The 15,360-nt window shown below is 37.9% G+C and overlaps 1 protein-coding gene across 1 annotated transcript; it reads left to right on the forward strand.

Moving 5' to 3' along the window:
• Positions 1-12,740: 12,740 nt before the first annotated feature.
• Positions 12,741-13,615, forward strand: LOC115673796 (calcium-binding protein PBP1-like). The gene has a single exon (XM_030596036.2). It carries the CDS (start codon positions 13,158-13,160, stop codon positions 13,500-13,502), a length of 345 nt encoding a protein of 114 aa, XP_030451896.1. The 5' UTR covers positions 12,741-13,157; the 3' UTR covers positions 13,503-13,615.
• Positions 13,616-15,360: the final 1,745 nt, after the last annotated feature.

Genomic DNA, 15,360 nt, shown 5'->3' on the forward strand with positions numbered 1-15,360 from the left:
GCGAAAAAGTCGAAGATGAGGACAAAGAAGAGGGTGAGAGAGATTCGTCGTCCATCACAATTCAAAGCAGGGGCTGGTTTCAACCCGAGTACAAGGGTCGCCGAATAATTGTCCAAACTGGTTTTCCAGAAGAAAGCAACGCATGGGACCCAGCTACATGTGAATTCCATCTCTTTCATCTCGTTTTTCAGGAGTGTAGGGAACATCGTGTTTTTAAGCATAAAATGCCAGAAAGCATGCTCCGACACTGGTCCAAACGCTCCTACATGATACATGCGATGATGGCGATTGACGACCTTTGTTCCTTGAATGCAGACTCTCCTCAGGAGATCTCCCTCAACATAGGATGGTTCAGAGAAGCGAATCAACGCGCTGATATCATGGCAAAGAAAGGACGCCTTCTATGAGGAAATCTACCAAGTTATGGAAGACCCACCCCCAAGAAATGTTGCAGAACTTGCAGGTTCATTTTACAAGCTGTTGCAATCTGAGACATGCCTGAATTATCTAGTATGCTTCTCTGTTGTTAGGTCTGTTTCCTCCTTTGTTGCACCGCAAGTAAATTCGCGCGCAAGTAAATTCACTTCGCTTACTTTTGCACCTAAGCACAAAACAGCATAGTCAAAAAGACCAAACTGCTGTCATAGATTTTCAAAAGAAGAAACTCTAGTGCCAAACAAATCAGTCAACAGACCCTCATCATTTCAGATACCCAAACTCTAATATCGAACCCCTCAACCGCTACTACGACCATACTCGGTCGCATTTGACAACTAAGGTAATAGCACACGTAACATTCGTGCCCCGCTTGGGGAACTAGGGAGTTGTACCCAGGACCTCAAGACCATACTCAGGATCACAAGCTACGACCGTCGTACCCCGGTGCTCAAGCTCAACACATTGAGGGCCGGACTCGGAACCCCAAGTATCGAAATCCAGGACCCCGAAACACAGCACCTAGACCCCAAGAAACCAAACGGTGCAAATCGCATTACGTTGTTCAAGCCAAACCGCATGATAGTTATTAAAACTTTATTGCATTGACATTCCCATTATTATATCATTGGAACCAAATGAGCTGACAACTCTTATTCCTTTCTTCTGATATATCTTTCCTTTGAATAGTTTCTGGCAGTCGAAGTTTCTTTATAGTCAAGTTGTCAACACAATGGAAACAAAGACAAGAGTCCCCCTTCTGAGTCGTGAAACTATATATTCGGAGATCACGAGATTTGACTTGGAAAAAAGATTCCGACGTTCGTGGACTTGGTCGACCAACCTCGTGTTCAGTCCATGCTGGAGTTCTAGAAAGATTCAAACGTTGAACCCCGTGCTCTGAATATTGAAAGTCGCTTATAAAGTTCCTCTGCTGAGCAATTTGGTAGGTAAAGATGATGGCATCAATAATTCACTAATAGATTATGCACCGCATTACAGGATAAATACGAGTTTACTCCGCTTTATCTTTCTTACTGCGGTCACGTGATACGAGGGACTAAGTTTCACGTATAAGGTTTGTTGAATTAAGTCTCAGGTTTGAGCTCGCGTCCGAAATCCACTTTTCTATTTGGCTTGGTATTAATTTGATGAAGCAGTAGATGGTTTCCAACGAAGGGACCCAGATGTTCTATAAATATATATTTATCTGTGGAAGTAAAAAGTCTTTGTCGAGGAAAATAAATAAAGAAAAGGAGAAAATTTTGCTTTCTTCGTTTTCCGGCCTGCCGCAGCAGTAAAAAGTGAAAAGAAGTGTGAATATTTTGTGCACGTAAGCTAGATACATCTCAATCATAAGATCACGTGATATTTAGGCCTAATTCCGAAAGAAAAAATACTAAATTAATTTTGAGTGATAATTTTGGCCCGAATTTTTTTTTATCTTAATAAAAAGCACAAACTTTTACTCGAGTCTCAAATCTAGCCCCCGTGATGTGAAATTTTCAAATTGTTCAGGCCAGATTTGAGATTTAAGTGAAAGTTGGTGAATTTTCATGAGACACAAAAAAGTTCAGGCCAGAATTGTCCCTCAATGTAAAGTTAGTGCTTTTTTTTCGGAATTAACCTATGATATTTTTGTAAAGCTCATATTATTCAATGGCTAAGATGGAGTAAACTCACATATCCCGAGTGTAAACAAGAAATTTTCCTCAACGGTTAATCCCACCAAAATTATAAACTTTTTATTATATCGTCGAAAATTCTAAAATGTGCCCACTGTGGCACCAACAGCCAAAAATTCTTTTTGCGTCATAAATAGAGGTGACTAGTTGCAAGATGAGTAAGTCCCAGATCATGTTGGTTTCTAATTTTTGGAATCAAGAACACAACCCGTTAAACTTTGAACCGGCCGCTATTTTTTTCTTTTTTTGGGTTTCATTTTATCATATAATCAAGACATTTGCTGCAATCAGATATGACCAAGGATGCTTAAATTGATCAAATATAGTAAATATCAGTGAAGCTGTGAAACAGTCACGGCAGAATACTACTGTCACACCCCAAAACCTACCAAGATGAGGGGTGACACGGCCGTCCTTCCACCCGAAGGACGCAGCCTCAAACCACAAGAAATCCGACTCCCAAAAAGTCCCAACGACATCGCTCTCGCTCTATTGGCTACTAACCAAGGAACCTGAAAAGATTGGGGAAAGAGAGGGGTGAGCAACCACAGCTCAGTAAGCAGTGCGTATCTCATATATATATGTTATATGTTATATCTTTGGATTGAAGTACGAGTTTCTGGTATGGCTTTATGTATACGCACTGCTTACTGAGCTGTGCTTGCTCACCCCTCTCTTTCCCCAATCTTTTTAGGTTTCTTGGTTAGTAGCCAATAGAGCAAGAGCAATGTCGTTGGGACTTTTTGGGAGTCGAATTCCTTGTGGTTTAAGGCTGCGTCCTTCGGGTGGAAGGACGGCCGTGTCACCCCTCATCTTGGTAGGTTTTGGGGTGTGACAATTACAGCTTCTCCATTTCATAATTGAATGACGTAAGAAGAAGACCCATTTTGGAGAAAATAGTTGGTGAACAGGAAAGGACGACAGGCCTTTCATACTATGTCAACCCAAGCTACAGATTCACAGTATATAAAAGAAAGTTTCGGTCCCATGCAGACATTGATTTTAAACATTACCATTGAAAGATGTTTTGTTTATTGCCACAATTAGCAGTGGAAGAGAAAGTGGCCATTATGAAGGCATTAATTGCAGGGAAAATTATCCAAGAAATCTTAAACATACTGCATTTTTATCAATTCACTCTTAAACCTTTTAATTTTATCAATTGAGTCCATTCGGTCAATTTTAGGTAGAAATCTGTGATGTCAACGCCGGACGTCTTATATGGCATAGCCGCAGCTGACGTGAACAATTTTTTATAATGTTATGATATTTTATTAATTTTTTTTATTTTTTCTTTCTTATTTTTTCTTTTTTTTTCACATCTCTGGCAGGCCAACGACCCTCGCCTAATCTGGGCAAGGGCGTCGTGGCCCTTGCCTGTTGGCCGACGAGGGGGTCGCGACCCTCACCTATCGACCCCCACCCAGACCAGGCAAGGCCCGACGCCCTCGCTCGTGTTCGGCAACCTCACTAGCCAAATGTGTAAAAAAAAAAAAAGTTAAAAATTAAGACATTAATATTATGATCGATTTTTTTTTGTCAGAATATCACGACCGGTTTAATTTAGGATTTTTTATAGCTATGCTCCGCTTTTCTTGGGCACGAACCACGAGGGGACACTGTGGTCAATGTTGCATTTGGACCGAAGTGCGTGGGGGAATATGATGGAGACATACCAACAGTGGGATGAACAGCCGACTTTGGCAGAGTTCTACTTTCAACGACGGAATTTTTTGTACAAGAGGAACTTTCCCATGAAAGCTGGATTTTGTTTGACACCAAAGACGCGCGTGATAATCATTCTATTTTTATTCGAAATTAATTTTCTGTTCTCGAGAATAGGTTTGGAATAGAAATCCGTTTGATAACGTAATTTTATTGTTTTATTTCTGAAATAACTTTTTGTTCCAGAACTGGTTCTAGATAAAAAATTAGAAAAAAAATAAGTTTTTTGTTTTTGGACGAGAAATGAAAATCATTTGTAAAAGAAATTGTCTTCTCTTTTCAAAACACATCTCTTCCTAAATTTGGCTCCGGTCTGACCAGGTCAGACTGTTCTGAATCGGTTTGGTCCGGTTCATTCCAGGCAGGAAAATAAAAAAAAATCTAAAAAAATTAGAAAATTCATTAAAAAAATTAGAAAATCCGGAAAATTCCTTAAAATCTCAAAAAAAATTTAGAAAATCTATAAAAATTGAAAAATTCCAGAAAATAAAAAAAAAGTCGGATTTCGGGAAAATAAGAAATTTGGTGAATTTTTTCAAAAAAAATCAAAAAATCAAAAATTTCAAAACTTCACATAATGGCTTAGAATACCTGTAGCCACCCACTTTGAGTGAAATTTAAATTTTTTGAGATGCCCAAATGATATTTTTGAAGACTCCTTAGTTTAGGGATTTAAAAGGGGTTTTAACCCTTAAAAAACCCTAAAAGGGATTTAACCCCCAAAAGGGGTCTTTACCCCTAAAAAACCCTAAAACTCTAAAAAACAACACAATATTTTGAATGAATAAGCCTTTAGGGCTTTACTAGGGTTTTTGTGTTTTGATTGATTTTCATTTTAGAGAACATTTCTAAAAAAATGGATTTTTGTTCCGGAAAATAGAAATTTGTGTTGTTTTCAAACGGGTTTATGTTCCAAGAAATAGAAATTTTATGCTGTTATAAAACAAGTTTCTGTTTCAAAAATAGAAATTTTTTGTCGTTATCAAATGGGTATCTTTCTTCAGAAATTCGTCCTGGGAACAAAAATAGAAAAATCTATTTCTGTTCCAGGAATTGTTTCTGGAACATAATGGTTACCATTCACGCTCTAAGAAAACCATTCTTCTTCTTTTATATTTTTCTGTTGACATGAAATAATTTTCTTATCTTTTACAAAAATTATGAAAATATTCCTGATTGTTAGATCACTTCGAATGTCGGTACCTATATTTGTAGAAAAATTTTAGGTGCTCCTTATGTAATAGAAATCAAAATTCAAATGCTAAATAAAGCATAGCTAACGTGCTTTGTTTTTTTTTTTGGTAAGGGTTTTAATTTTTGGTAAGGGCTAACGTGCTTTGTTTTGGATCAAAACCAAGTAAAATGCAACTTTCTTATTCTCATCAAAATCTGAAATATTAATCGAATTTAAAATATTTTGAAGAACTTATTTGCGAATTTTACCAGCCAATACGGCGGGTATTTCGTATTTAAGGAAAATTAAAGTGTGCATGTTGTACAATTATAATATATATAAGCAAAGAAAAATTTTAATCTCTAGGTTAACATAGCTAATTAAACATTCTTGGGTTTAGAGATATTGATATAGACTAAGGTTAGAGCAACCCACATATACCAAGTCATTGAATTTTCTATTAGGTGCATAACAAAACTAAATTCTCTCCAATAATTATTACAGCAAATGTCAACTACGTTTTTCAACGACTTTAAATCTTCGAATCTCTTAAAGTGTGTAAGTCATCTCACCGTATTATCACATCTCTACACACCACTGCAATTAGGTTAATTCGAACAGAAGGAATAATATGTCTCGAGTTGGTCGAGAGAACTTGCTTCAGTCGGGTACAAATGCAATTGCATTACTTAGTAAAGCAATTTAATTTTACGTATTGATCTTAATTCGAGTACCTAAAGTTACTCTTTAATCTCCTTTTCACACTCACCACTTTCAAGTTGTTGTAGTCCGCGCCCCTCTCATCTAAACATTTTAGAGGCAGACAACTCTTGGGCTTGGGCTTGGGCTTGGGCTTGGGCTTCAATTTGGAACCCATTGAGTAATGCCCTACTTCATGTTTTTTCCCCGGCTGGGAATTATAAATTTGTAATCTTTATTGGGTGATCTTGGACATCTTTCACCCAAAAGCTAGCTTAAAGGGTGAAACTTCCCCTCGCACTTATAAATTGGCCACATGCCCCCTTCCACGTCAGCATCGGCCAGACAACTAGCGCTAGCCGGTGTTCATGTCAACGCCGGCCGGCAAAAATTAGCCGGATGTATTGAATTGACACAAATGCAAAAGATTTAGGACTAAATTGATCACAAAAAAGGTTCATGATTGAATTTGCATAATTACAATATCTTTAAGAATCTTTTGGTAATTCTCCCTTTAGGTAAGGTGCGTGCAAAAGAGAGCGTGAGGCAACTGTTTGACAGGCCCCTCAACCACCCGGGGGGTGGTCCTCCAGAATAGGACAGACCTTCTAAAAAGTGAAAATGAGGGCAAGGTAGACATAAAATAAGAAACAGAATTCGAAGGAAATGACCGGACATTTGTGCTTTTCGCGAAAGGAATTATTCGGAAGAGTCATGCAATCTTCGCGTGGACACACATGGGGTTCCTCTTTGTAAAATCTTGTGCATCCTTGTAGAAACCCTGGAAAAACCAGATGATCTTCTTTCTTTTTTTCCTCTTCTCCTTTTGGATACGATGGGCTCTTGCAAGATCATCAGAACTTACCCTTATATTCATGGAAACTCTATTGCTCTGGCCTACTTTTGATTCCAATCATTGCATACCCTTTCTCAGGAAACCAACAATGACGTGCCTAGGAGACAACCGCAATCGAGCGCGAATTTTCTAGGAAAGTGGGCTTCAAGCGATTTGCCTTGAGAATGGCCAAACTCCTCTCTGTGCTGCCCTCAGTGCCTGTCCTGCATAATTCCAAATTGAAACGGAAACTTTCATTCTGAGGGAGGCTCGTGTTTGAGAGCTCTCTTCTTTAGGAAAAACTTGTGAAGCCGCAAGTGATCTTCCTCTGAACATAATTGTCTCGGAAGAAAGTTCCTGCTTGGACACACCATAGGCATCAAAGGACATCGTAAATTGGGTTCAATTCGACGATCTGACGTCCTTCCTTCGATGATTGAATTCTTGTCTAGACTCGGCATCATCATATGACGACAACTTTCTGCATGCATGATCTATCGAGTCCCGTAATTACTTGCCCTGATCTAAAATTCTAGATCTGTCGTTTAACATATTGGACATAGTTCACCACCAAACTCATACCACACAAACCTCAACTAGTCTACCAAACTCGTTGAGCCTGGTCAATTGTACATGAAAATGAATAGTATTTTAAACCATTGACGGTTTGAGGTAAGAATTTTTAGACACGGTGCTTCGTTAGGCTGATCAAATCTAATTTATCAAGTTAGTATTGTGCAAGCCAATATGCTCATCTCTTCCCTAATTAATTAGAGAACTAAATTTCCTTAATGATCAATTAGACAAATTAAATTTACCTCGGGCCTCTAACCAATGAGTTGAAAATTACTTAAGAAAATCACAAAGTAGGTTTCTTTAGATTTACGATAGTCATTTATATGATACTTAACGAAATTAGATACTTTACACAAAAAAAAATTTCAACGAGTGCTTTAAAGGCAGTAGATTCTTTTTTGATCGAACCAAAGCCAGTAGTTAAGATCATTAAAGATAGTAATAATACATACCAACACACTTTGACAGTGGAGCAATAAGCACATATTAACAAAGTTACATACTTCAAATAGAAATCTTTCTGCTTCTAAAGTATAATTCTTGTGACTTAACAAGTGTCATAAGAGCACACTTTAAACATTTTTATCAGGGAAATTGTCCAATCAGTCCTAAATCTATTGTACTTATACCAATTCGGTCTTTCACTTTTCAATTTTGCTTATTTAGTCATAAACCTTTGCGCGAAATACCAATGTCGTCCTTTCGGTCAATTTTCGCGGAAAATCTATGACGTGGCAGTCGAGTCATCGTAAGCCGTCCCATGTGACATACTATTACATTAGCGATTTCCGACGAAAATTGACCAAAATAACTATATTGAAATTTCGAGCAAAAGTTTAGAACTAAATCAGCAAAATAGAAAAGCTTATGACTGAATTGACATATATACAATAAATTTAGGAATAAATGCATTAGAAGTACTAAAACTTTTCGTGAAAGTACAATTGAGTCCTAAAACTTTCAAAAAGTGCAATCAAATCCTAAAATTTGTCAAATTGGCCCAATCAAGTCTTTTCATTGATTTCACTTTTTGAAAATTTTAGGACTCAATTGCATTTTCATGACAAGTTTTAGGACTTGATTGCATTTTTGTGATAAGTTTTAGTACTCAATTACAGTTTTTTTTTAAGTTTTAAGACTCGATTATACTTTCATAATAAGTTGTATGACTTCTGGTACACTTATCGTGTAAATTTAAAATCGATAGAGTAATTTTTCACATTTTCCTTTACACAATTGGACAAATCACCACTCAAAAAAAAACCTTCAAGCACGTTACAACTTTCCTAGTCATCTTATCTACATGTGTCGTGCCATCAACGTGGAAGATAGATACAAGGAAAAGATTGACTTGGAAAGTGGATGCTTTGGAAGAAGGTTATCGCTGCAGGCTTGGCGACGGCTGAGATCTTTGGTCGTTGTTTGTACTCGTGCGATTAAAAGAAAAGCAGATGATACGAGGAAGTGGGATAAACACGTCGAGTCATTCATTCATCAGACGTCTCGTTGTCCATAGGATTAAGAGTCCCACTAACCGTTGACCTGACATAAACTTATAATGTTCTTATTGATTTGGAGGATTTTCCATCCGGGCCTACATCGACCGCCTCAACTTTTAACTTCCTTTAATTTGTTGGAGGAATCTTCCAACCATACTTGATAGCAAAAAAGAAAAAAAATGTGAATGTTTGTCGTATATGGGGAGGTTTGTGGAGGTTAAATGTAAATAATATTTAAAGTGTCACTTTCTAGACCCTATACCTATTGAAATTGAGAGGATAAAACTGATAGTTCGACCATCAAAATTCTCTCTTTCGCTACCCATAAGAAAAATGGGCTCAGGGGTTGTGATACCCCAAGTAGCACCGATACTCACACGCGACACGACAAGACTCACCGATACGTCATTTATCAAAAAATGAGAATTTCGACACGTTAGAACACGTTGTATATTATGTGTATATTTTTATATATACATGATAAATTATCATTTTTCAATCAAATTAATTTGATTCAAATCTACAAATAAATAAATAATAAAAAAAGTGTCGGACGAGTGTCGGTGTCCGACACGACACGGATGCCTCGAAGAGTGTCCGTACTTCCTAGATGATACCCATATACATTCCCCATCTCCCTAAAACCCTTCGCCCCCCTCCCCCCCCCCCCATTTTACGATCATTGGATTCGCGCCACGTGCTAGTCCGCACCAAGTAAAACAAAGAAACCTTAAGCTTCGTTTGTTTCACAACAAAAATATTCGGAATTTTTTTTTTAATTTTCCGGCATTTGGTTCATATAAAAAAATGAATCAACGGAAAACCTATACTTAAGTCCAAGAAAATGATTTCCTTTTTACAAAATGATGACTAGGCATGGGTACTCGGACCCGAAACTCTACACTTGATCACGAAAACCCAACGCCGGTTCCCGAGTCCCTGGCGTCCATGACCAGGTTTCTGGTGCCCGGGCCTAAGTCCATCGAGGCCGCCCTAGTGACCTCGGTGCTCGTGCCCCAGTCCCTAGCACCCACGCTAGGGTCCATCAAGGTCGAGCCTAGGACCCTGGTGCCCGTGCCCGAGCCCCCGCCACCCGCGCTCGGGTCTATTGAGGCCGAGCTCGAAGCCTCGGCACTTTGTGCCGGGGCCCGGGTCCACATAGGCCATGCACAGGATCCTAGTACCCGAGCTCAGATCCCCAATGCCTAGGCCTGAGTCAACAAAGGCCGTGTTCGGGTCCTCGACACTTGAGCTCTTATCCCCGGCACTCGAGCCTGGGTCCACAAAGGCCATGCCTAGGTCCTAGGCGCTCAGGCTCGAGTCCTTGGTGCCTGAGCCAAGGTCTATTGAGGCCGAGGTTAGTGACCCCAGTGCCCGTGCTTGGGTTCATCGAGGTCGGGCCTGGGACCTCTATGCTTACGCTTGGTCCATCGAGGAAAGGCCCGATACCCCGACGCTCGCGGCCCGGTCCATCAAGGCCGAGCCCAGGACTCAGGTGCCCATGCCCCGATCCTTGCACCCAAGTCGAGATCCTTCAAGGTCGAACTTGGGACTCTAGTGCCTATTCCTAGTTCCTTGGATGCCTATGTGTAAGTTACTAGTACCCGAATAGTATATGTCTATATGGGAAAATCAAATCATATTTTCCATATCAAACGACAGAAAATATTTTCTAGTTCATTTTCAGGATTTAGCCAAACATCAAAAAATATTATCATTTTCTTAAAAAATAATTTTCTGAAAAACATTTTCCAAAAATATCACATTTTTCGTTAAACAAGCGGAGCTTTAGTGATACTCACCCTTCTCTCTCTCCTCCCTCTCTGCCCCTTGCCTCATACCACACCACTGCTGCACCTCTACCCCGTGGCCGCTCGACCCTACCATCTCCGGCAAGCCAACGACTGGATTTTACGAAATTGCCGAACATATGATTAGGTACTTATAATGATTGATCTTTTTTTTACCTTATAATTATGTTGCCGAACATATTATTTATATCAAATATGATGTACTCAAATTATTTGTCAAGCTTATCATTCGTATTTGATGAAGCAAAATCATGAATTTTTAAACTCAATAATTTAATTTCCAATGTGAAAATAATAAAACAATAATTTTAAAAATTCCCACTAAAAACTAACGATCGATATCTCAGGAGAAAAAAATGAAAAGATTAGTCGCGATGTCCAACCCGAGAAATCCATAGAATGTGACAAAAAGAAATTCACAAAGATGATAAATTTTTCTTCACCTTTGCTCCTAATTTGGCAAAAAAAAATTGGCTTAAGGCGATGAATTTTGGTCACCAAACACCATAGACTCGACAAAAGCAACGAAATTTCGTCAACATTAGCAAGTCTATGGTGACAAAAATGAGTTTTCGCGTTTTCGTGCGACACACTTTTTAGTTTGTCGCCTTTGGTTTTCAGAGGCAACGACTAACATTGGCCGCCCATGGTACCAAAGTTGACAGATTATCGTCCGTCGCCTTTGGCATCAACAGCGAAAAAAAGTTCTCGGGTCGCCTTCGACGATAAAATAAATTAATCGCCTTAGGCAAAGGCGACGTCGGAGCAAACGCAATAGACTGTTCGTGACAAAAATAACTTGCCGCCTTTGCCTTTTTGGTTGCCCTAGCCCATTTTGCGTGGCGATTCTTAAGGCAGCGCATCTGAAACCGGTAGCATATGAGATTGAGGATAGCATGAAGTTAAACATGTGTGTAGACTAACTCGTAATTCAAGCCTACAACCAATCTTCCATTCTTTAATTAAACCATCAATTTCAATTAATTTTATGTTTTGGGCATTGATTTATTTTTTATTCACGACTTATCTCAGATCATGATTCTGGTTGGTATTTTCATAATCTCGAGTTTACTAATCTAAAATGGGCTTTTATGCTACGACGATAAATGCATTTTTTAGACCATTAAAAGGTTTACGCGCCGTAGTAATTTATTTATTTAATTTGCCAACTTTCTATGCCGTGATAAACATTGTTATGTCCTTTTTATTCTATCTCCATATATATATATATATATATATATATATATATATATATATATTAATCTATGTGATGCAAAAGGGATTGGAAAAGGCACGGGGTTTGTTATTGGTTAGACAAGCATCATTATATTACGTCTTCTTAAGGTCCCATCCAAAACATAATCTTAAATTTGTTAACGGGTCTTACTCACGATTCGTCATTTCATTATGCCAACTCAACGACATAATTTGGCAAACGTCTCCATCAAATGGAGTGATTGCTGATTTGACATTGTCCTAACTCAGATAAAAATAATTAGACATTATATAGAAATTTTTAATCTAAAAATGTTGGGAAAATTACTCAATCAATCTTACACCTATTTTACGAATATCAATTCAATCATAAACGTTTTTTAATCTTAACCTTTGGCGAAATATTGACCAAATTCAAATATAATCATTCGAATCAATTTTTGTCGAAAATAGCTGACGTGGCGGTGTAGTTATCACTAGCCATCTTACGTGGCACACCATCACATTAGCATTTTAGCAAAAATCGGTTGTAAGGATTATATTGAAATTTTGCGCAAAAGTTTAGGACTAAATTGATAAAATTAAAAAGTTTACGACTGAATTGCATTCGCACAATAGGTTTAAGATTGATTGGATAATTTTTTCTAGAAAATACCGATGGCAGTATAAAGACAGTGTCATAAAGCCAGTCTGTATGAGCTTGTGTTGCTAGATTAATTGTTAGTACGGATCGCAAAATATATATAAGCTTTTTTCTATAAATTACTAATATAAATAAACATTTTTTAATTGTTAATCCTTCATCGATCTATACTACTATATAATTCTTAAAAGACTCTACAAAGAGAGAACAATGGTCTTTCTAAGTCACAAAACATTTTCCAGCATATTACCTCCAAGACCAAATGCTTGACTCTTGCTTCATTTGACTTGGAAAGTTTCTTCCCCTAGAAGTACCCATCTAACTACAACAAAAATATTTGACCCAAAAAAAAGAAAAAAGAAAAACTACAATCAAATTGACTTCACTATAATATGTCTGCTTTTACTATAGTCATTATCTCTACATTCATTTTTTATTTTCTTAAAATTGACTGCAAGGTTGGCATTCTAGGAAATTGACTTCCCTGACAGCTTTATCTAAACCACTTATGTCTCCTTATGAAGACGCTTGACATGCACGGACCTTCCCATGCAGCTTCGAGGAAGGAGACAACTCCTTCCGACGAAGCAAACGACCCCTTGATGCTATCACTTCCCAAAAGGAATAGGGATCCAAAGCCAACACCACCTTCCTGACCAGTTTCTCTCTTGCTGTACCTTCTTTGTCACCTAATCGGACAACTTCATTTCTCTCAATCGTTCAAGCAATTTCATCTTCAAATCTCGCCACTTTCCCTCCCCTATATATACCACCCTCTCCCCATGTATTCCATGCATTCACACACAGACCCCTGATTGGATAAACTTGGGAACTCGAGTGGGTTCGAGCTATTTTCGACAATGGCATCACGGAACAATGTCGTGTTCGAGGACTTCTTCCCGGCGATGGTGGAGAAGCTCGGGGCAGACGGGTTCATGAAGGAGCTGAGCAACGGCTTCAATCTGCTGAGGGACCGCGACAAGGGCGTGATCACCTTCGATAGCTTGAAGAAGAACTCGGCGTTGCTGGGGCTGGAGGGGATGCGGGACGACGAGCTGAGGTCGATGCTGCGAGAGGGCGACTTGGACGGCGATGGAGCGTTGAACGAGAAGGAGTTCTGTGTGCTCATGTTTAGGTTGAGTCCCGGATTGATGAGGGACTCCGAGGAGCTTTTGGAGGAAGCCATTGTTGAAGATTCTTTGTAGGTCTGGTATTTGTTGATCCGTAAAATTTGATGTGTGAGCTATTCGAGCTGATTGGGGTGTAATATTCGTCGACTCTTGTGGAATTCTATCGGTCGTTTGCTATATTGGTCCTACATTTTCAGTTCATATGGTACCTCATTCGACATTGGTCTATATCTACTATTACACAGCATTAAGAGTTCAGCAAACAATCAAATATGAACCACACACCAAATATGACTCAAAGGAGTATAAATGAGTTGCAAGGGCAATTGAGATATTGAACCATATAAATGTTATGTAAGGCTCACTCCCTCCGGGATATATTGTGCCAAGCCACACATCAGTATTTCCTCACAAAGTGTTGCAAAGAAGATGCTTTAAGAGTAGCCAAGTATTTCCATTACTAAACATTATTAAAAATTTCTCGCCTTTGATTGTTTCTTGTTTTTATAATCGAAGGGCACAACCTATGAGGTTCAACTACTTGAAAGTCCATGGAATACCCTACAAGTCTTCTATACCTATTAAATTCAGGCCTTTGGCCTATGCAAATGGCTCTAATGATCCAGAACAATTGTACACAGTTGATGAAATTTAAAAATGTAATCTCCAATTTATGAGCTAGAAATCTCTTGATACCACAATCAATTGCGTCAATCTTGTTAATATTTCAACAATTTTGAAATATTTGTTATAATTTATTATTGCCATAAAGTCATCATTTTGTAACGATTTTGCAACGGCCATATAACAACTTTGTAACATTTAATTTAATTCTTCATAAATCCTCCATTATTTTATAACTGCTATATAACGGTCACTTTTTTAATAATTGCCAACTGTTTTATAACGGCTCTCTTTCTTGTACCTATAAATTAATACTTTGAGCATAATTGGAAAGTGATATATATACATATCAAAACAAGAATTCGTTGTTCTTTATTTTATCTATCTTTCCTTTCTTTGTTGGGATATACACATAATGTTATTCTTGTTCATTCTAATATTCAGTGCGGAGTATAAAAGAAGGTCTGTTGTATCTTGGGGGATAGTCATTAGAGCCTTACGCACCGAGTTTCGTACTCCGAGGGGCGTAATTATCCTTAAGGACAGTGACTAGCACGCCTCAAACATTGATATTATTTTCTCATCTTTTTCAATAGATTTCCAATAATTATTTTTATTTTTCCATGTTATCTAACAATTTTTCCAATAAATCTTTGGGGTAAACTTTGATGCGTCACAAAGTTCTACGCATAAGATATTACTGGACAATGTTCTATTTAAGAAGTAATTATTGCACCTAATCTAAAACTAAGATAGCAAATATATCCTTTATTTGTAACAATTGGAGATTAGACATATGTAACAACTTGAACAAAAAAAATCGTAATTGTATTCTACGGGCTATGATGAAACTGCCTATGATTTCACGAGAACAAATATGCTAGATCACGAATAAACTAAGGGTGCATCTGTTTGAGCAGAAAAAATTTCTGCGAATTAGATTTTTGTACTTTTACGCATTTTTTTTCTTGAAAATGATCGGTCAACAAAAAATCAGTTACGGTAAAAGAAAAGATGCGTGCCTAAAGTTAGGAAAATGAATTCCCTAACTTAAAAAGAGAATAACATTTTCCTGGAAATGGTTTCCCGGAAAATATTTTCCTTTATCATGAAAGTTTTTCCCGAAACAAACACACCCTCAATTTATTATTAGGCTTATTGATCAAACGGGGTTAGTGGTGTATCATTAGATTCGTGGTTCATTAACATTTGTTAGATTTTACTTACCAAAGATTGATTTTGTTATACATAAGTCTTGAACAAATTCAAATTTTTGAAAACTGATGATTAATGCTGCGTTCATTTCGCG

The sequence above is a fragment of the Syzygium oleosum genome, unplaced genomic scaffold, assembly GCF_021117445.2.
Source record: "Syzygium oleosum isolate NSW1041296 unplaced genomic scaffold, Sole_v2.1 Sole_v2.11, whole genome shotgun sequence".
NCBI classification, from domain to species: Eukaryota; Viridiplantae; Streptophyta; class Magnoliopsida; order Myrtales; family Myrtaceae; genus Syzygium; species Syzygium oleosum.

Excerpts from the sequence above, each read along its gene's own strand:
- LOC115673796 (XM_030596036.2), top strand. The coding sequence starts at position 13,158 with ATGGCATCACGGAACAATGTCGTGTTCGAGGACTTCTTCCCGGCGATG.